The following is a 22275-nucleotide window of genomic DNA, read 5'->3' as shown; positions in this document are numbered from 1 at the left end:
ATATATTCTAAGTTATGTGATTTTATATTATAAAGTAAAAGGATCTAAATATCAAAGCTTATAGATTGCTGTAACAATCTCTTATAGAGGAATACATTACCTCCGAACCAGGAATATAGAGACCTGTTACTTATGCATGTTAGATCACTCTAGGTTTGTATGGTGCACTTGATGGAAGAAAGAGGGTTACAAGCTCAAAATATTCCCGACTGAGCAATGAATGATCCTGGGCCCCAAACAAGCACCAATCTAGAAAATGACTCTGAGAAGTAACAGAGTACCAAATAAATGTATCCGCACGATGAGTGGGACACACAGAATAGTAGAGACTTATCTGTCCTTAACCCACTCCAGTCCATTGAAACACACTGCTCTGTGTAAAACTCATGCAGAAAGGGTTAACAAAAAACAAAACATTTCCTAAACTGCATATTTTCAAGCCAAATCCCTGTGCTTGCCGGCTGACCCCTTTCAAGACATAACTTTACCACAATAACATCAGGACGCGGGGCAAGGGAGATCTTTTGTCTCTTCACCATCCCCTAGTACCAGCACTGGTGTGAAGTGATCTTCCAGTCCTTCGAAACTCTTAGACTGCAAGGTAATCATTGAGAGACTCGCCAGTATTAGTGCTGTTTGCAATGTGAGTGCCTTGGTAGATTATAGAGGTTGCTGAATCCTTGCAGTTATCTCTCTGGAAATCCCATGCGTCTTTCACAGTTGCTTTCATGCAAGCTATTAAAGGGACTATTAAAGGGACAAAATACACCAATTCATATACCTGCATGTAATAGACACTACTATAAAGAATATGCACAGATACTGATCTAAAAATCCAGTATACAACCTGTAAAAAAAAAACTTACTTAGCAGCTCCCAGTTTAGCGCTGTTGATGAGGTTAGGCTGGGACACCGAGTGAAATGGGCAGGAAGAGTAGACACCCCCCCCCCCCAAGGGGCAGTTTAGTCAGAATTAAACTTTCATGATTCGGATAGGGCATGTCATTTTAAACTTTCCAATTTACTGTTATCATCAAATTTGCTTTGTTCTCTAGGTATTCTTAGTTGAAAGCTAAAACTAGGTAGGCTCATATGTTTATTTCTAAGCCGTTGAGGGCCTCCTCTTATCTGAATGCATTTGACAGTTTTTTTACAGCTAGATGGCATTAATTCATGTGTGGCATATATTTAACATTGTGCTCACGCCCCTGGAGTTACTTATGAGAGGGCACGGATTTTCTAAAATTCAAGTCTGTTAAAAGAACTGTGATAAGGAGGCAGTGTGCAGAGGCTTATATACAAGGTAACGACAGAGGTAAAATGTATATTAATATAACCGTGTTGGTTATCCAAAACTGGGGAATGGGTAATAAAGGGATTATCTTTTTAAACAATAAAAAATCTGGAGTAGACTGTCACTATAAACATTATCTGCTCGAAAGATATGTAGATGCTAGTAGCTCTCAATATCATGACCCGTTATGGCCTCCGCCTGGATGCTCCCCTCATTTGTCATGGTTTATTTAGACATCACATTAATTAATTGACCTCTGTGGTGGGGATGCACCTTAAACATCCTCTATTTTCTTATGCTCGTCATCATTGGGTATAATAAGAAGGAACCAGAGGGTCCTTCTCAATATGTAAGTTGGTTGGCCAGTAATGATGTAATGCCTAACTGCAGATGCACATCCTATTGGCTATGCTTTGGGGCAGGGAGCTCTTAGTGAGCCCATATATTATCCCACAGTACCTAGAGGGGCATGCAAATATAGCCCTTTCAAACAAGCGGCCGCATGTTCCTGTATATTGCAGATGACCGATATTGGACAGGCAGTAGTGACATGCAGCCTTATTCAAAACAGGAGATGCTTGTGAGAATGAGGGAAACCAGGGAGTTTTTTTTTATTGTGGGGAGCCATATATTAACTCTGATTTATTTAGAAGGTCATAATACTCTACAGTAGAAGTGCATTTAGCATTTTTGTTAACGGCTGCATGCAGAAGAAGCGGCCATTTGTGGCATTCCACTCTTTTCTGAGGTAGATTTCTTCTTGTGAAAGTACAGCACACTAAGATCCGGATATGCACATATCTTAGTGTGGCACTTTAACGAGAAGAAATACGTCTCGAAAAGAGTTTAATGCTGCGAGTGGCTGCTTCTTCCTTATTCAGCAGTTAACAAAACTGTTTACTCTTCAGTTTAAAGAATACATCTACTTATTCAGATGATCATCACTAGCCAGCAGGAAACTCTTTATATAAGAGCGAGTTGGAGTATTCAGTGCCTCTATCCCCAACCATGAGTCACACGTGGCACCAGGAAGACCACATTTTGTAAAGGGGGGAATAAACTCTTCCCAATGAGGTCTCGTTCTCCTATCATATATAGGTGATTGCTTTAAAACTGTCCCCAGGAATAAAATAGTGCAAATTTATAAAGGTATCTATGAGACCCCTTAATTGAAACAGTTGATCAGTCTTCAAATTTTCATTTATTAATTTGTATTTAAAAAAACACTTTTTAAACTGATACTAAATTTGTAATTTTAAAGTGTTGATATCTGAGTTTATAAAATTATGACTTCCAGGCTGCTGTTTTCCATTTACCCTATTGAAAATGAATAAAAACGGTTCAACTAAATCGTTGTTTCCCCCCGGGGCATTCAGGCCTTTTGCACAAACGTCACGGCCCCAGGGGAAACAGCAATTAGTTGATTGCAGATGACTCGTCTATCAATCAACTGAAGACTATGGCGGGCGGACTAACAGCGGGTATCTTTCCTGCATTAAAATGTAAATATCTAAGATCTGTATAAGTTACAGATTTCATGAATTAAAGTCTAGCTCATTATTTTAATTATATCCTATGACTTCAGCGCGTACGCTTAAAGGGACACTGTACCCAAAATTTTTCTTTTGTAATTCAGAAAGAGCATGCAATTTTAAGCAACTTTCTAACTTACTCCTATTATCAATTTTTCCTCGTTCTCTTGCCATCTTTATTTGAAAAAGAAGGCATCTAAGCTTGTTTCGGTTTCAGTACTCTGGACAGCAACTTGTTTATTGGTGAATTAATTTATCCACCAATCAGCAAGGACAACCCAGGTTGTTCAACAAAAATGGGCCGGCATCTAAACTTTCTTGCATTTCAAATAAAGATACCAAGAGAATGAAGAAAAATTGATAAAAGGAGTAAATTAGAAAGATGCTTAAAATGTCATGCTCAATCTGAATCACGGAAGAAAAAATTTGGGTACAGTGTCCCTTTAAGTTCGGATTGGCTTCTCCAAATAATGGTGTGGGAGTTTGGAAAATGTCAAACAAGATGTTAAATTAGTCAGATTTTCTCTTGTTAAGTGTATTCAGTCCACGGATCATCCATTACTTATGGGATATATTCCCTTCCCAACAGGAAGTTGCAAGAGGATCACCTAAGCAGAGCTGCTATATAGCTCCTCCCCTCACATGTCATATCCAGTCATTCTCTTGCAACTGACATAGTAGGAAGGTGTGAGAGGAGTGTGGAATTTTTATACTTAATTATTTCTTCAATCAAAAGTTTGTTATTTTAAATGGCACCGGAGTGTGCTGTTTTTTTCTCTCAGTCAGTATTTAGAAGAAGAATCTGCCTGCGTTTTCTATGATCTTAGCAGAAGTAACTAAGATCCACTGGCTGTTCTCGCACATTCTGAGGAGTGGGGTAACTTCAGAAAGGGAATAGCATGCGGGGTCCCCTGCAGATGAGGTATGTGCAGTAGAATATTTTTCTAAGGAATGGAATTGACTAAGAAAATACTGCTGATACCGATGTAATGTAAGTACAGCCTTAAATGCAGTAGCGACTGGTATCAGGCTGATGAATGTATGTACAATAAGTAATTTTCTAAGGAATGGAATTTGACTAAGAAAATACTGTTAATACTGAAGTAATGTATGAGCCTTAACTGCAGTAGAAGCGACTGGTAGCAGGCTTATTAATAACACTACCTAACTTTTAAAGTGCATGTTTAAAACGTTTACTGGCATGTTATTCGTTTTTTGTGAGGTACTTTGGTGATAAATCTTTTGGGGCATGATTTTCCACATGGCTGTCGTTTTATTTCTGCATATAAACGGTTAACTGAGGTTTCCCACTGTTGTAATATGAGTGGGAGGGGCCTATTTTAGAGCTTTTTTGCGCAGTAAAAATTCAGTTACAGTCTTCCTGCTTCTTCCTCCTTGATCCAGGACGTCTCTAGAGAGCTCAGGGGTCTTCAAAATTCATTTTGAGGGAGGTAATCAGTCACAGCAGACCTGTGACAGTGTTTGACTGTGATAAAAACGTTAATTGTTAAATTTATTATCCGTTTTTGGGTATTAAGGGGTTAATCATCCATTTGCTAGTGGGTGCAATGCTTTGCTAACTTAATACATTTACTGTGAAAATTTGGTTGCTATAACTGATTTGGTTCATTGTTATTTCAACTGTGACGATTTTTTGTGCTTCTTAAAGGCGCAGTAGCGTTTTTTATATTGCTTGTAAACTTATTTGAAAGGATTTTCCAAGCTTGCTAGTCTCATTGCTAGTCTGTTTAAACATGTCTGACACAGATGAATCTGTTTGTTCACTATGTTTGAAGGCCAATGTGGAGCCCCATAGAAATATGTGTACTAAATGTATTGATGTCACTTTGAATAAAAGTCAATTTTTATCTGTAAAGAAATTATCACCAGACAACGAGGGGGAAGTTATGCCGACTAACTCTCCTCACGTGTCAGTACCTTCGCCTCCCGCTCAGGAGGCGCGTGATATTGTGGCGCCAAGTACATCAGAGAGGCCCATACAAATCACTTTGCAAGACATGGCTGCTGTTATGACAGAGGTATTATCTAAATTGCCAGAATTAAGAGGCAAGCGCGATAGCTCTGGGTTAAGGACAGAGCGCGCTGATGATGTGAGAGCCATGTCAGATACTGCGTCACAATTTGCAGAACATGAGGACGGAGAGCTTCATTCTGTGGGTGACGGATCTGATCCAGGGAGACCGGATTCAGAGATTTCTAATTTTAAATTTAAGCTTGAGAACCTCCGTGTATTGCTAGGGGAGGTATTAGCGGCTCTGAATGATTGTAACACGGTTGCAATTCCAGAGAAAGTATGTAGGTTGGATAGATACTTTGCGGTACCGGTGTGTACTGACGTTTTTCCTATACCTAAAAGGCTTACAGAAATTATTAGCAAGGAGTGGGATAGACCCGGTGTGCCCTTTTCCCCTCCTCCGATATTTAGAAAAATGTTTCCAATAGACGCCACCACACGAGACTTATGGCAGACGGTCCCTAAGGTGGAGGGAGCAGTTTCTACTTTAGCTAAACGTACCACTATCCCGGTGGAGGATAGTTGTGCTTTTTCGGATCCAATGGATAAAAAATTAGGTTACCTTAAGAAAAATTGGGCCTGTCACTGCTGCTGCGGCATTCTGGTTTGAGTCTCTGGAAGAGGCCATTCGCACAGCTCCATTGGATGAGATTATGGTCAAGCTTAAAGCACTTAAGCTAGCTAATGCATTTGTTTCTGATGCCGTTGTACATTTAACCAAACTAACGGCTAAGAACTCCGGATTCGCCATCCAGGCGCGCAGAGCGCTATGGCTTAAATCCTGGTCAGCTGACGTGACTTCTAAATCTAAATTGCTTAATATTCCTTTCAAGGGGCAGACCAGCTTGAAAGAAATTATTGCTGACATTACTGGAGGTAAGGGTCATACTCTTCCTCAGGACAGGGCCAAATCAAAGGCCAAACAGTCTAATTTTCGTGCCTTTCGTAACTTCAAGGCAGGAGCAGCATCAACTTCCTCCGCTCCAAAACAGGAAGGAACTGTTGCTTGTTACAAACAGGGCTGGAAAGCTAACCAGCCCTGGAACAAGGGCAAGCAGGCCAGAAAGCCTACTTCTGCCCCTAAGACAGCATGAAGAGAGGGCCCCCTATCCGGAAACGGATCTAGTAGGGGGCAGACTTTCTCTCTTCGCCCAGTCTTGGGCAAGAGATGTCCAGGATCCCTGGGCGTTGGAGATCATATCTCAGGGATATCTTCTGGACTTCAAAGCTTCTCCTCCACAAGGGAGATTTCATCTTTCAAGGTTATCAGCAAACCAAATAAAGAAAGAGGCATTTCTACGCTGTGTACAAGACCTCTTAGTAATGGGGGTGATCCACCCAGTTCCGCGGACGGAACAAGGGCAAGGGTTTTACTCAAATCTGTTTGTGGTTCCCAAGAAAGAGGGAACCTTCAGACCAATCTTGGACCTAAAAATCTTAAACAAATTCCTTCGAACCATCCTACCCATGATCCAAGAGGGTCAATACATGACCACAGTAGACTTAAAGGATGCCTACCTTCATATACCGATTCACAAAGATCATTATCGGTACCTAAGATTTGCCTTTCTAGACAGGCATTACCAGTTTGTAGCTCTTCCCTTCGGGTTAGCTACGGCCCAGAGAATTTTTACAAAGGTTCTGGGCTCACTTCTAGCGGTGCTAAGACCGCGAGGCATAGCGGTGGCTCCGTACCTAGACGACATTCTGATACAAGCGTCAAGTTTTCAAATTGCCAAGTCTCATACAGAGATAGTTCTGGCATTTCTGAGGTCGCATGGGTGGAAGGTAAACGTGGAAAAGAGTTCTCTATCACCACTCACAAGAGTCTCTTTCCTAGGGACTCTGATAGATTCTGTAGAAATGAAAATTTACCTGACGGAGGCCAGGTTATCAAAACTTTTAAGTGCTTGCCGTGCCCTTCATTCCATTCCACGCCCGTCAGTAGCTCAGTGCATGGAAGTAATCGGCTTAATGGTAGCGGCAATGGACATAGTACCATTTGCGCGCCTGCATCTCAGACCTCTGCAATTATGCATGCTAAGTCAGTGGAATGGGGATTACTCAGATTTGTCCCCTCTACTAAATCTGTATCAAGAGACCAGAGATTCTCTTCTCTGGTGGCTTTCTCGGGTCCATCTGTCCAAGGGGATGACCTTTCACAGGCCAGATTGGACAATTGTAACAACAGATGCCAGCCTTCTAGGTTGGGGCGCAGTCTGGAACTCCCTGAAGGCTCAGGGATTATGGACTCAGGAGGAGAAACTCCTCCCAATAAATATTCTGGAGTTGAGAGCAATATTCAATGCTCTTCTAGCTTGGCCTCAGTTAGCAACACTAAGGTTCATCAGATTTCAGTCGGACAACATCACGACTGTGGCCTACATCAACCATCAAGGGGGAACCAGGAGTTCCCTAGCGATGTTGGAAGTCTCAAAGATAATTCGCTGGGCAGAGTCTCACTCTTGCCACCTGTCAGCGATCTACATCCCAGGCGTGGAGAACTGGGAGGCGGATTTTCTAAGTCGCCAGACTTTTCATCCGGGGGAGTGGGAACTTCATCCGGAGGTCTTCGCTCAACTGATTCATCGTTGGGGCAAACCAGAACTGGATCTCATGGCATCTCGCCAGAACGCCAAGCTTCCTTGTTACGGATCCAGGTCCAGGGACCCGGGAGCGGCGCTGATAGATGCTCTGGCAGCCCCTTGGGTCTTCAACATGGCTTATGTGTTTCCACCATTTCCGATGCTACCTCAACTGATTGCCAAGATCAAACAGGAGAGAGCATCGGTGATTCTGATAGCGCCTGCGTGGCCACGCAGGACCTGGTATGCAGACCTAGTGGACATGTTGTCCTATCCACCATGGTTTCTACCTTTGAGGTAGGACCTTCTAATACAAGGTCCTTTCAACCATCCAAATCTAATTTCTCTGAGGCTGACTGCATGGAGATTGAACGCTTGATCCTATCAAAGCGTGGCTTCTCGGAGTCAGTTATTGATACCTTAATACAGGCACGGAAGCCTGTTACCAGAAAAATTTACCATAAGATATGGCGTAAATATTTATATTGGTGCGAATCCAAGGGTTACTCATGGAGTAAGGTTAGGTTTCCTAGGATATTGTCCTTTCTACAAGAGGGTTTAGAAAAGGGCTTATCTGCTAGTTCGTTAAAGGGACAGATTTCTGCTCTGTCTATTCTCTTACACAAACTTCTGGCAGAAGTTCCAGACGTCCAGGCTTTTTGTCAGGCTTTGGCTAGGATTAAGCCTGTGTTTAAGACGGTTGCTCCTCCGTGGAGCTTAAACTTGGTTCTAAAAGTTCTTCAAGGGGTTCCATATGAATCCCTTCATTCCATTGATATCAAGCTGTTATCTTGGAAAGTTCTGTTTTTGATGGCTATTTCCTCGGCTCGAAGAGTCTCTGAGTTATCGGCCTTACATTGTGATTCTCCTTATCTGATTTTCCATTCAGACAAGGTAGTTCTGCGTACTAAACCTGGGTTTTTACCTAAGGTAGTTTCTAACAGGAATATCAATCAGGAGATTGTTGTTCCATCATTATGTCCTAATCCTTCTTCAAAGAAGGAACGACTTTTGCATAATCTGGACGTAGTCCGTGCCCTGAAGTTCTATTTACAGGCAACTAAAGATTTTTGTCAAACTTCTTCCCTGTTTGTCGTGTACTCTGGTCAGAGGAGAGGTCAAAAAGCTTCGGCAACCTCTCTCTCCTTTTGGCTTCATAGCATAATACGTTTAGCCTATGAGACTGCTGGACAGCAGCCCCCTGAAAGAATTACAGCTAATTCCACTAGAGCTGTGGCTTCCACCTGGGCCTTTAAGAATGAGGCCTCTGTTGAACAGATTTGCAAGGCTGCAACTTGGTCTTCGCTTCACACTTTTTCAAAATTTTACAAATTTGACACTTTTGCTTCTTCGGGGGCTGTTTTTGGGAGAAAGGTTCTACAGGCAGTGGTTCCTTCCGTTTAAGTTCCTGCCTTGTCCCTCCCATCATCTGTGTACTTTGGCTTTGGTATTGGTATCCCATAAGTAATGGATGATCCATGGACTGAATACACTTAACAAGAGAAAACATAATTTATGCTTACCTGATAAATTTATTTCTCTTGTAGTGTATTCAGTCCACGGCCCGCCCTGTCTTTTTAAGGCGGATCTAAATTTTAATTAAAACTCCAGTCACCACTGCACCCTATGGTTTCTCCTTTCTTGTCTTGTTTCGGTCGAATGACTGGATATGACATGTGAGGGGAGGAGCTATATAGCAGCTCTGCTTGGGTGATCCTCTTGCAACTTCCTGTTGGGAAGGGAATATATCCCATAAGTAATGGATGATCCGTGGACTGAATACACTACAAGAGAAATAAATTTATCAGGTAAGCATAAATTATGTTTTTTTTTTCTCACTCAGCTGATATGTTAATCTATTGCAAGACAATAGAAAATTATTTTCCCTTCAGCAGGTTTTTCACACACTATATCTATAATAATATATAGATAAAGAATCTTTGGGAGAAACTTTTCTAACAAAGCAAAATCCTGTACATGACACAACTTTATAAAGTTTTGCAGAAATGAGTAACCATGTCCCCATCATTTTGTAACCTCAGCAGGATGACGTGTCTGGCCAACCAGATTCTATTCGCCTGTTGGACCTTGAAGTGGGACAGTATGTGTTTCAGCTTATTGTGTACGACACTGCTCAGCAGCATAGCTCAGCCACGGTAACCGTGACCGTCCTGTCGGAGGAGCAAACAGAAGGTGAGTACACAAGCTCAGCCCAACTCTATAGGGACATTAAACACTATCTACATTTTAGAAGCATAGTATTGAGGTTCTTCTCTGCCTCCCTCTAATTATGTTAAATTCTAGATTTCACTGCATTCCAGTGCTGATATTTGCACATGTGCAGAAACTCTACTTCAGATATCTGCAGTGAAACCTAGGCTCCAAAAGGGCTTCTTCTATAATAATAAATATTCTTTTAACAAGCATAAGGTTACACAACTGTCCACAGCCAAAACATTATTTTTTTCTTTTTAACCCCTTAAGGACCACAGCACTTTTCCATTTTCTGTCCATTTGGGACCAAGGCTATTTTTACATTTCTGCAGTGTTTGTGTTTAGCTGTAATTTTCCGCTTACTCATTTACTGTACCCACACATATTATATACCGTTTTTCTCGCCATTAAATGGACTTTCTAAAGATACCATTATTTTCATCATATCTTATAATTTACTATAAAAAAAATTATAAAATATGAGGAAAAAATGGAAAAAAACACACTTTTTCTAACTTTGAACCCCAAAATCTGTTACACATCTATAACCACCAAAAAACACCCATGCTAAATAGTTTCTAAATTTTGTCCTGAGTTTAGAAATACCCAATGTTTACATGTTCTTTGTTTTTTTTGCAAGTTATAGGGAAATAAATACAAGTAGCACTTTGCTATTTCCAAACCACTTTTTTTCAAAATTAGCGCTAGTTACATTGGGACACTGATATCTTTCAGGAATACCTGAATATCCCTTGACATGTATATATTTTTTTTTAGAAGACATCCCAAAGTATTGATCTAGGCCCATTTTAGTATATTTCATGCAACCATTTCACTACCAAATGCGATCAAATAAAAAAAATTGTTCACTTTTTCACAAATTGTTTCACAAACTTTAGGTTTCTCACTGAAATTATTTACAAACAACTTGTGCAATTATGGCATAAATGGTTGTAAATTCTTCTCTGGGATCCCCTTTGTTCAGAAATAGCAGACATTTATGGCTTTGGCATTGCTTTTTGGTATTTAGAAGGCCGCTAAATGCCACTGCGCACCACACGTGTATTATGCCCAGCATTGAAGGGGTTAATTAGGGAGCTTGTAGGGAGCTTGTAGGGTTAATTTTAGCTTTAGTATAATGTAGTAGACAACCCAAAGTATTGATCTAGGTCCATTTTGGTATATTTCATGCCACCATTTCACCGCCAAATGCGAACAAATAAAAAAAAGCGTTACATTTTTCACAATTTTAGGTTTCTCACTGAAATTATTTACAAACAGCTTGTGCAATTATGGCATACATTGTTGTAAAAGCTTCTCTGGGATCCCCTTTGTTCAGAAATAGCAGACATATATGGCTTTGGCTTTGCTTTTTGGTAATTAGAAGGCAGCTAAATGCCGTTGCGCACCACACGTGTATAATGCCCAGCATTGAAGGGGTTAATTAGGGAGCTTGTAGGGAGCTTGTAGGGTTAATTTTAGCTTTAGTGTAGGTATCAACCTCCCACATGACACATCACACCCCCTGATCCCTCCCAAACAGCTCTCTTCCCTCCCCCACCCCACAATTGTCCCCGCCATCTTAAGTACTGGCAGTAAGTCTGCCAGTACTAAAATAAGAGTTTTTTGGGGATTTAAAAAAAAAAAAACAATAATAATTCTGCTCTGTAGGATCCCCCCTTAGCCCCCAACCTCCCTGATCCCCCCCAAACAGCTCTCTAACCCCCCTCTCTGCCTTATTATGCGCCATATTGGGTACTGGCAGCTGTCTGCCAGTACCCAGTTTGAACTCAAATGTTTTTTTATCAATTTTTTTTTATTTTATTATTTAGCTGCCCCCCCTCAATTATGTAGCTGCCCCCCCTCAACCCCCAACCTCCCACCCTCCCAGATCGTTAAAATGTTTTATGATGCCACCCTCTCTCCCACCAAGTACCCCTGTTGTTCCATAGTGTAGGTTTCCCACCCCCCGCGCGCGCGCACCCGCACCCGCACCCGCTCCCGCGCACGCGCGCGCACCCGCGCACTCGATCCCGCCCCCCTTCCCACCAATGGCCGCCCACCCGCCTCCCTAGATCAGCTCCCACCCACCAACGAACATGGCCATTGATGGCCGATGCAGAGAGGGCCACAGGGTGGCTCTCTCTGCATCGGACGGCTAAAAAATGTTATAGCAGGATGCCTCAATATCGAGGCATCACTGCTATAACATGAAAGCAGTTGGAAGTGATCAGGATCGCTTCCACTGCTTTCAAAGACCAACGACGTACGGGGTACGTCCTTGGTCATTAACTGCATTTTTTTGCAGGACGTACCCCATACGTCGTTGGTCGTTAAGGGGTTAATTTGTTTTATTTACAACCCTATACACTATTGTAAGTGGACCTTTTAATAACAAGCTAAACATTGAATCCCCGCAAAATTGTTAATGGAAATAAACCTCCATTTTACTGCAAGAAAATAGGCTTTATATTGTTAAATTTGTGACAATTATTTGCATTAGATTAAAATGTATTTGTAACAGTTTAAAATAAAAAGTTTGAAAGGTGGAGCCATTAGATCTGATTGCCTACTGAAAGGGAAGCTTTTGAGGCAGCAGCATATGTTTTGACAGAAGGTTTCGTTCTCAAGTGATAATCTGTGAAGGAGTAAATAAAGAAATTTAAGTAGTGATTGGCTAAAATGCAAGTCTGTGAAAAGAACTGAGATAAGGGGCAGTCTGCAGAGGCTTAGCTACAAGGTAATCATAGAGGTAAAAAAAAAATTTATGCTTACCTGATAAATTTATTTTCTCCAACATTGGTGTGTCCGGTCCACGGCGTCATCCTTACTTGTGGGATATTCTCTTCCCCAACAGGAAATGGCAAAGAGTCCCAGCAAAGCTGGTCACATGATCCCTCCTAGGCTCCGCCCACCCCAGTCATTCTCTTTGCCGTTGCACAGGCAACATCTCCACAGAGATGGTTAAGAGTTTTTTGGTGTTTAAATGTGGTTTTATTCTTCTATCAAGTGTTTGTTATTTTAAAATAGTGCTGGTATGTACTATTTACTCTGAAACAGAAAAGGATGAAGATTTCTGTTTGTAAGAGGAAGATGATTTTAGCAGACAGTAACTGAAATCAATTGCTGTTTCCACACAGGACTGTTGAGATGAAGTAACTTCAGTTGGGGGAAACAGTTAGCAGTCTTTTCTGCTTAAGATATGACTAGCCATATTTCTAACAAGACCATGTAATGCTGGAAGGCTGTCATTTCCCCTCATGGGGACCAGTAAGCCATTTTCTTAGTTAAACATAAAAGAATAAAGGGCTTCAAAAAGGGCTTAAAAACTGGTAGACATTTTTCTGGGCTAAAACAATTGCTTTACTAGGCATATTATGCAGATTCTAACTAATTATTGGTATTATAATCTTGGGGAACATTTAGAAAAACGGCAGGCACTGTGTTGGACACCTTTTTCAGATGGGGGCCTTTCTAGTTATAGGCAGAGCCTCATTCTGGGACTGTATAGGGGTTAAATGTAAAAACGGCTCCGGTTCCGTTAATTTAAGGGTTAAAGCTCTGAAATTTGGTGTGCAATACTTTTATTGCTTTAAGACACTGTGGTGAAATTTTGGTGAATTTTGAACAATTCCTTCATACTTTTTCACATATTCAGTAATAAAGTGTTTTCAGTTTGAAATTTAAAGTGACAGTAACGGTTTTATTTTAAAACGTTTTTTGTGCTTTGTTGACAAGTTTAAGCCTGTATAACATGTCTGTACCATCAGATAAGCTATGTTCTATATGTATGAAAGCCAATGTGTCTCCCCTTTTAAATTTATGTGATAATTGTGCCATAGTGTCCAAACAAAGTAAGGACAGTATTGCAACAGATAATGATATTGCCCAAGATGATTCCTCAAATGAGGGGAGTAAACATGATACTACATCATCCCCTACTGTGTCTACACCAGTTATGCCCACACAGGAGGCCCCTAGTACATCTAGTGCGCCAATACTTATTACCATGCAACAATTAACGGCTGTAATGGATAACTCCATAGCAAATCTTTTATCCAAAATGCCTACTTATCAGAGAAAGCGCGATTGCTCTGTTTTAAACACTGAAGAGCAAGAGAACGCTGATGATAATTGTTCTGTCATACCCTCACACCAATCTCAAGGGGCCATGAGGGAGGTTTTGTCTGATGGAGAAATTTCAGATTCAGGAAAAATTTCTCATCAAGCTGAACCTGATGTTGTGACATTTAAATTTAAATTAGAACATCTCCGCGCACTGCTTAAGGAGGTGTTATCTACTCTGGATGATTGTGACAATTTGGTCATTCCAGAGAAATTATGTAAGATGGACAAGTTCCTAGAGGTTCCGGTGCCCCCCGACGCTTTTCCTATACCCAAGCGGGTGGCGGACATAGTAAATAAAGAGTGGGAAAGGCCCGGCATACCTTTTTGTCCCCCCCCCTATATTTAAGAAATTATTTCCTATAGTCGACCCCAGAAAGGACTTATGGCAGACAGTCCCCAAGGTCGAGGGGGCGGTTTCTACTCTAAACAAACGCACTACTATTCCTATCGAAGATAGTTGTGCTTTCAAAGATCCTATGGATAAGAAATTAGAGGGTTTGCTTAAAAAGATTTTTGTACAGCAAGGTTACCTCCTACAACCAATTTCATGCATTGTTCCTGTCACTACGGCAGCGTGTTTCTGGTTCGAGGAACTAGAAAAATCGCTCAGTAAATAATCTTCGTATGAGGAGGTTATGGACAGAGTTCAAGCACTTAAATTGGCTAACTCTTTTGTTTTAGATGCCGCTTTGCAATTAGTTAGATTAGCGGCGAAAAATTCAGGGTTTGCTGTCGTGGCGCGCAGAGTGCTTTGGCTAAAGTCTTGGTCAGCGGATGTGTCTTCCAAGACAAAATTGCTTAACATTCCTTTCAAAGGTAAAACATTATTTGGACCTGATTTGAAAGAGATTATTTCAGACATCACTGGGGGAAAGGGCCACGCCCTCCCACAGGATAGGTCTTTTAAGGCTAATAATAAGCCTAATTTTCGTTCCTTTCGCAGAAACGGACCAGTCTCTAATTCTGTATCCTCTAAGCAAGAGGGTAATACTTCACAACCCAAACCAGCCTGGAAACCAATGCAAGGCTGGAACAAGGGTAAGCAGGCCAAGAAGCCTACCACTGCTACCAAAACAGCATGAAGGGATAGCCCCCGATCCGGGACCGGATCTAGTGGGGGGCAGACTTTCTCTCTTTGCTCAGGCTTGGGCAAGAGATGTTCAGGATCCTTGGGCGCTAGATAGAAATAGTTTCTCAAGGTTATCTCCTGGAATTCAAGGAACTACCCCCAAGGGGAAGGTTCCACAGGTCTCAATTATCTTCAAACCAAATAAAGAGACAGGCATTCTTACATTGTGTAGAAGACCTGTTAAAGATGGGAGTGATACATCCAGTTCCAATAAGAGAACAAGGAATGGGATTTTATTCCAATCTGTTCATAGTTCCCAAAAAAGAGGGAACATTCAGACCAATTTTGGATCTAAAGATCCTAAACAAATTTCTCAGGGTACCATCGTTCAAAATGGAAACTATTCGAACGATCCTACCTACTATCTAGGAAAATCAATTTATGACTACCGTGGATTTAAAGGATGCGTACCTACATATTCCTATCCACAAGGAACATCATCAGTTCCTAAGGTTCGCTTTTCTGGACAAGCATTACCAGTTTGTGGCACTTCCATTCGGATTAGCCACTGCTCCAAGGATTTTCACAAAGGTACTAGGGTCCCTTCTAGCGGTTCTAAGACCAAGGGGCATTGCAGTAGTACCTTACTTGGACGACATCCTGATTCAAGCGTCGTCCCTGTCAAAAGCAAAGGCTCATACGGACATCGTCCTAGCCTTTCTCAGATCTCACGGATGGAAGGTGAACAAAGAAAAAAGTTCTCTGTCCCCGTCAACAAGAGTTCCCTTCTTGGGAACAATAATAGATTCCTTAGAAATGAGGATTTTTCTGACAGAGGTCAGAAAATCAAAACTTCTAAGCTCTTGTCAAGTACTTCATTCTGTTCCTCGTCCTTCCATAGCGCAGTGCATGGAAGTAATAGGATTGATGGTTGCAACAATGGACATAGTTCCTTTTGCACGAATTCATCTAAGACCATTACAACTGTGCATGCTCAGACAGTGGAATGGGGATTATACAGACTTGTCTCCGACGATTCAAGTAGATCAAAAGACCAGAGATTCACTCCGTTGGTGGCTGACCCTGGACAATCTGTCACAGGGAATGAGCATCCGCAGACCAGAGTGGGTCATTGTCACGACCGACGCCAGCCTAGTGGGCTGGGGCGCGGTCTGGGAATCCCTGAAAGCTCAGGGTCTATGGTCTCGGGAAGAGTCTCTTCTCCCGATAAACATTCTGGAACTGAGAGCGATATTCAATGCTCTCAGAGCTTGGCCTCAACTAGCAAAGGCCAAATTCATAAGGTTTCAGTCAGACAACATGACGACCGTTGCATATATCAATCATCAGGGGGGAACAAGGACTTCTCTGGCGATGAAAGAAGTGACCAAGATAATTCAATGGGCGGAGGATCACTCCTGCCACTTGTCTGCGATCCACATCCCAGGAGTGGAAAATTGGGAAGCGGATTTTCTGAGTCGTCAGACATTCCATCCGGGGGAGTGGGAACTCCATCCGGAAATCTTTGCCCAAATAACTCAATTATGGGGCATTCCAGACATCGATCTGATGGCGTCTCGTCAGAACTTCAAGGTTCCTTGCTACGGGTCCAGATCCAGGGATCCCAAGGCGACCCTAGTAGATGCACTAGTAGCACCTTGGACCTTCAACCTAGCTTATGTATTCCCACCGTTTCCTCTCATCCCCAGGCTGGTAGCCAGGATCAATCAGGAGAGGGCCTCGGTGATCTTGATAGCTCCTGCGTGGCCACGCAGGACTTGGTATGCAGACCTGGTCAATATGTCATCGGCTCCACCATGGAAGCTACCTTTGAGACAGGACCTTCTTGTTCAGGGTCCATTCGAACATCCGAATCTGGTTTCCCTCCAACTGACGGCTTGGAGATTGAACGCTTGATTTTATCAAAGTGTGGGTTTTCAGATTCTGTAATAGATACTCTGATTCAGACTAGAAAGCCTGTAACTAGAAAAATTTACCATAAAATATGGAAAAAATATATCTGTTGGTGTGAATCTAAAGGATTCCCATGGAACAAGATAAAAATTCCTAAGATTCTATCCTTTCTACAAGAAGGTTTGGAGAAAGGATTATCTGCAAGTTCTCTGAAGGGACAGATCTCTGCTTTATCTGTTTTACTTCACAAAAGACTGGCAGCTGTGCCAGATGTTCAAGCATTTGTTCAGGCTCTGGTTAGGATCAAGCCTGTTTACAGACCTTTGACTCCTCCCTGGAGTCTAAATCTAGTTCTTTCAGTTCTTCAAGGGGTTCCTTTTGAACCCTTACATTCCGTAGATATTAAGTTATTATCTTGGAAAGTTTTGTTTTTGGTTGCAATTTCTTCTGCTAGAAGAGTTTCAGAATTATCTGCTCTGCAGTGTTCTCCGCCCTATCTGGTGTTCCATGCAGATAAGGTGGTTTTGCGTACTAAGCCTGGTTTTCTTCCGAAAGTTGTTTCCAACAAAAATATTAACCAGGAGATAGTTGTACCTTCTTTGTGTCCGAATCAGTTTCAAAGAAGGAACGTTTGTTACACAATTTGGACGTAGTCCGTGCTCTAAAATTCTATTTAGAGGCTACTAAAGATTTCAGACAAACATCTTCCTTGTTTGTTGTTTATTCTGGTAAAAGGAGAGGTCAAAAAGCGACTTCTACCTCTCTTTCCTTTTGGCTTAAAAGCATTATCCGATTGGCTTATGAGACTGCCGGACGGCAGCCTCCTGAAAGAATCACAGCTCACTCCACTAGGGCTGTGGCTTCCACATGGGCCTTCAAGAACGAGGCTTCTGTTGACCAGATATGTAAGGCAGCGACTTGGTCTTCACTGCACACTTTTGCCAAATTTTACAAATTTGATACTTTTGCTTCTTCGGAGGCTATTTTTGGGAGAAAGGTTTTGCAAGCCGTGGTGCCTTCCATTTAGGTGACCTGATTTTCTCCCTCCCTTCATCCGTGTCCTAAAGCTTTGGTATTGGTTCCCACAAGTAAGGATGACGCCGTGGACCGGACACACCAATGTTGGAGAAAACAGAATTTATGCTTACCTGATAAATTACTTTCTCCAACGGTGTGTCCGGTCCACGGCCCACCCTGGTTTTTTTAATCAGGTCTGATGAATTATTTTCTCTAACTACAGTCACCACGGTATCATATGGTTTCTCCTATATATATTTCCTCCTGTCCGTCGGTCGAATGACTGGGGTGGGCGGAGCCTAGGAGGGATCATGTGACCAGCTTTGCTGGGACTCTTTGCCATTTCCTGTTGGGGAAGAGAATATCCCACAAGTAAGGATGACGCCGTGGACCGGACACACCGTTGGAGAAAGTAATTTATCAGGTAAGCATAAATTCTGTTTCTCTTGTGGTGTATCCAGTCCACGGATTCATCCATTACTTGTGGGATATTCTCCTTCCCTACAGGAAGCTGCAAGAGGACACCCACAGCAGAGCTTTCTATATAGCTCCTTCCCCAACTGCCACTCCCAGTCATTCGACCGAAGACAAGCAAGAGAAAGGAGAAACTATAGGGTGCAGTGGTGACTGTAGTTTAAAAATAAAAAACACCTGCCTTTAAAATGACAGGGCGGGCCGTGGACTGGATACACCACAAGAGAAATAAATTTATCAGGTAAGCATAAATTATGTTTCTCTTGTTAAGTGTATCCAGTCCACGGATCATCCATTACTTATGGAATATATTCTCCTTCCCAACAGGAAGTTGCAAGAGTCCACCCACAGCAAAGCTGCTATATAGCTCCTCCACTAACTGCCATACTCAGTCATTCTCTTGCAAGCCTCAACATAGGAGGTCGTGAGAGTCTGTGGTTTTTTATACTTAGTTTATTCTTCAATCAAAAGTTTGTTATTTTAAATGGCACCGGAGTGTGCTGTTTATCTCAGGCAGTATTTGGAAGAAGAATCTGCCTGCGTTTTTCTATGATCTTAGCAGACGTAACTGAGATCCATTTGCTGTTCTCACACATTCTGAGGAGTGAGGTACTTCAGAGGGGGAATGGCGTGCAGGTTTTCCTGCAGATAAGGTATGTGCAGTAAAATATTTTTCTAGGAATGGAATTGACTAAGAAAATACTGCTGATACCGAAGTAATGTAAGTAAAGCCTTAAATGCAGCGATAGCGACTGGTATCAGGCTTATTAATAGAGATACATACTCTTATAAAAATGTGTTTTAAAACGTTTGCTGGCATGTTTAATCATTTTTTAACGTACATTGGTGATAACACTGTAATGTTGGTATAGCCTTAAATGCAGTAAAAGCGACTGGTATCAGGCTTATTAATAGAGATACATACTCTTGTAAAAATGTGTTTTAAAACGTTTGCTGGCATGTTTAATCATTTTTTAACATATGTTTGGTGATAAAACTTATTGGGGCCTAAGTTTTTTCCACATGGCTGGCTTAAATTTTGCATAGAAACAGTTAACTGAAGCTTCCCACTGTTGTAATATGAGTGGGAAGGGCTTAATTTAGCGCTTTTTTGCGCAGTTAAAATTACAAAATGAATCATCCAGATTCCCTCAGCAGTCCCATGAATACTACAGAACATTTCTAAAGGGCTAAAAAGACTTCCAAAATCGTTTATAGGGAAGATAATCCACAGCTCTGCTGTGGCAGTTTGTTGTGTCTGTTTTTAAAAAAAAAAAAAAACGTCTGTCGTTTTTTTTATCTGTTTTTTTGCATTAAGGGGTTAATCATCCATTTGCAAGTGGGTGCAATGCTCTGTTACCTTATTACATGTACTGTAAAAATTTAGTTTGTTTTACTGCCTTTTTTCACCATTTTTCAAATTTTGACAAAATTTGTTTCTCTTAAAGACACAGTAACGTTTTATATATTTGCTTGTTATCTTGATTTAAAAAATGTTTATTCAACAGGGTTTTTATCCTGCAGCCCCTTGCATACATTGCTTCTGTCACTGCTGCTGCGGCGTTCTGGGTTGTGTCTCTTGATGAGGCTTTACAGTTAGCGACTCCATTGGATGAATATATTTGACAAGCTTATGCTAGCCAATTCCTTTGTTTTCTAATGCCTTTGTTCATTTGACTAGACTAAAGGCTAAGAATTCTGTTTTTTACTATACTGGCGCGCAGAGCGATATGGCTTATATCATGGTCAGCTGTCGTGACTTTAATAAATAAGCTACTTAACTTCCCTTCAAGGGGCAGACCCTATTCGGGCCTGGTTTGAAGGAGATTATTGCTTATATCACTGGAGGAAAAGGTCATGCCCTTCCTCAGGATAGGTCCAAATCAAGGGCCAAGAAAGGTCTAATTTTTGTGCATTTTAAAACTTCAGGGCAGGTGTGGCATCCACTTCCTCTAAGGCAAAACAAGAGGGAATTTTTGCTCAGTCCAAGGCGGTCTGGAGACAATTGGACCTGGAACAAAGATAAGCAGGCCAAGGAGCCTGCTGCTGCCTCTAAGGCAGCATGAAGGACCGGACCCCTATCCGGTAACGGATCCTATAGGGGGCAGACTTTCATTCTTCGCCCAGGCGTGGGCAAGAGATGCCCAGGATCCCTAGGCATTGGAATTTATATCCCAGAGATATCTTCTGGATTTCAAAGATTCCCCCCCCCCAAAAAAAAGGGGAGATTTCGCCTTTCCAATTATCTGCAAACCAGATAAAGAAGGAGGCATTCTTACATTGTGTACGAGATCCATCCAGTTCCAAGAGAGGAACAGGGACAGAGTTTTTACTCAAATCTGTTTGTGGTTCCCAAGGAGAGGGAACCTTCAGACCTATTTTGGATCTAAAGATCTTAAACAAATTCCTCAGAATTCCGTCTTTTAAGATGGAAACTATTCGTACCATCTTAACTATGATCCAGGAGAGTCTATAGAGGACTACAATGGATTTGAAGGATGTTTATCCTCACATTGTGATGCATAAAGATCACCATCATTTTTCAGGTTTGCCTTTTTAGACAGGCATTACCAGTTTGTAGCTCTTTCCGTTGGGATATCTACAGCCCCAAGAATCTTTATGGAGGTTCTGGGGTCGCTTTGGCGGTCCTTAGGCCACGGGGCATAGAAGTGGCCCCTTATTTAGACGACATCTTGATACAGGCGTCAAACATCCAAATTGCCAAGTCTCATACGGACGTAGTACTGGCATTTCTGAGATCACATGGGTGGAAAGTGAACAAGGAAAGAGTTCTCTATCCCCAATCTCAAGGGTTTCCCTCTTAGGGACTCTGATAGATTCTGTAGAAATGAAAATTTACCTGACGGAGTCCAGGTTGTCAAAGTTTCTAAATTTCTGCCGTGTTTTTCATTCCATCCGCGCCCTTCGGTGGCTCAGTACATGAATGAAAGCGGCTTAATGGTAGCGGCGAGGGACATAGTACCGTTTGCACGTCTACATTTCAGACCGCTGCAACTATGCATGCTCAGTCAGAGGAACGGGGATTACACAGGTTTGTCCCCCTGTTAAACCTGGACCAAGAGACCAGAGATTCTCTGGGGACTATGTCGGGTCCATGTGTCCAAGGGTATGACCTTCCGCAGGTCAGATGGGACAATTGTTACAATAGATGCCAGCCTTTTAGGTTGGGATGCAGTCTGGAACTCCCTGAAGGCTCAGGGATAGTGGACTTAGGAGGAGACCCTCCTTCTAATAAATATTCTGGAACTGGGAATGATATTCCATGCTCTTCAGACTTGGCCTCAGTTAAGCAACTCTGAGGTACATCATATTCAGTCGGACAATATACACGACTGTGGCTTACTTCAGCCATCAAGGGGGAACAGAAGTTCCCTAGCGATGTTAGAAGTCTTGCAATAATTCACTGGACAGAGACTCACTCTTGTCTATCAGCTATCCATATCCCAGGTGTTGAGAACTGGAAGGTGGTTTTTCTAAGTCGTCAGACTTTTCTTCCGGGGGAGTGGGATTTCCTCCGGAGGTCAAGACCAAGCAGGAGAGGGCTTTGGTGTTTTTGGCAGCGCCTGCGTAGCCACGCAGGACCTGGTATGCAGATCTGGTGGACATGTCATCCTTTCCATCACGGTCTCTGCTTCTGAGACAGGTCCCTCTACCTCAGGGTCCTTTCAACCATCTAAATAGAATCAATCTGAGATGGACTGCCTGGAGACTGAACGCTTGATGTTATCAAAGCATGGCTTCTCCGAGTCAATCATTGATACCTTAATACAGACATGAGAGCCTGTCTCTAGGAAAATTGAACATAGATATGGTGTAAATATCTGATTGTTATGAATCCAAGGGTTACTCATGGAGTAAAGTCTGGATTCCCAGGATATTATCTTTTCTCCAAGATGTTTTGGAGGAAAGGGTTGTCGGCTAATTCCTTAAAAGGGACAGATTTTTACTCTGTCTATTTTTTTGCACAAGCGTCTGGCAGGTATTCTAGACGT

The 22275-nt window shown here is 42.0% G+C and overlaps 1 protein-coding gene across 1 annotated transcript in view; it reads left to right on the top strand.

Moving 5' to 3' along the window:
* The window catches only part of SPINT1 (serine peptidase inhibitor, Kunitz type 1), a 137108-nt gene that overhangs the window by 74953 nt on the left and 39880 nt on the right, over nucleotides 1–22275 (top strand). The window contains exon 3 of the mRNA XM_053697880.1: nucleotides 9489–9639. Coding sequence (XP_053553855.1) covers nucleotides 9489–9639 — 151 coding nt within the window. The remainder of the gene's footprint in view (nucleotides 1–9488; nucleotides 9640–22275) is intronic.

The sequence above is a fragment of the Bombina bombina genome, chromosome 1 (assembly GCF_027579735.1).
Source record: "Bombina bombina isolate aBomBom1 chromosome 1, aBomBom1.pri, whole genome shotgun sequence".
Taxonomy (NCBI): domain Eukaryota; kingdom Metazoa; phylum Chordata; class Amphibia; order Anura; family Bombinatoridae; genus Bombina; species Bombina bombina.
Note: the sequence above shows the minus strand (reverse complement) of the source record. Positions and strands in the feature narration are given on the sequence as shown.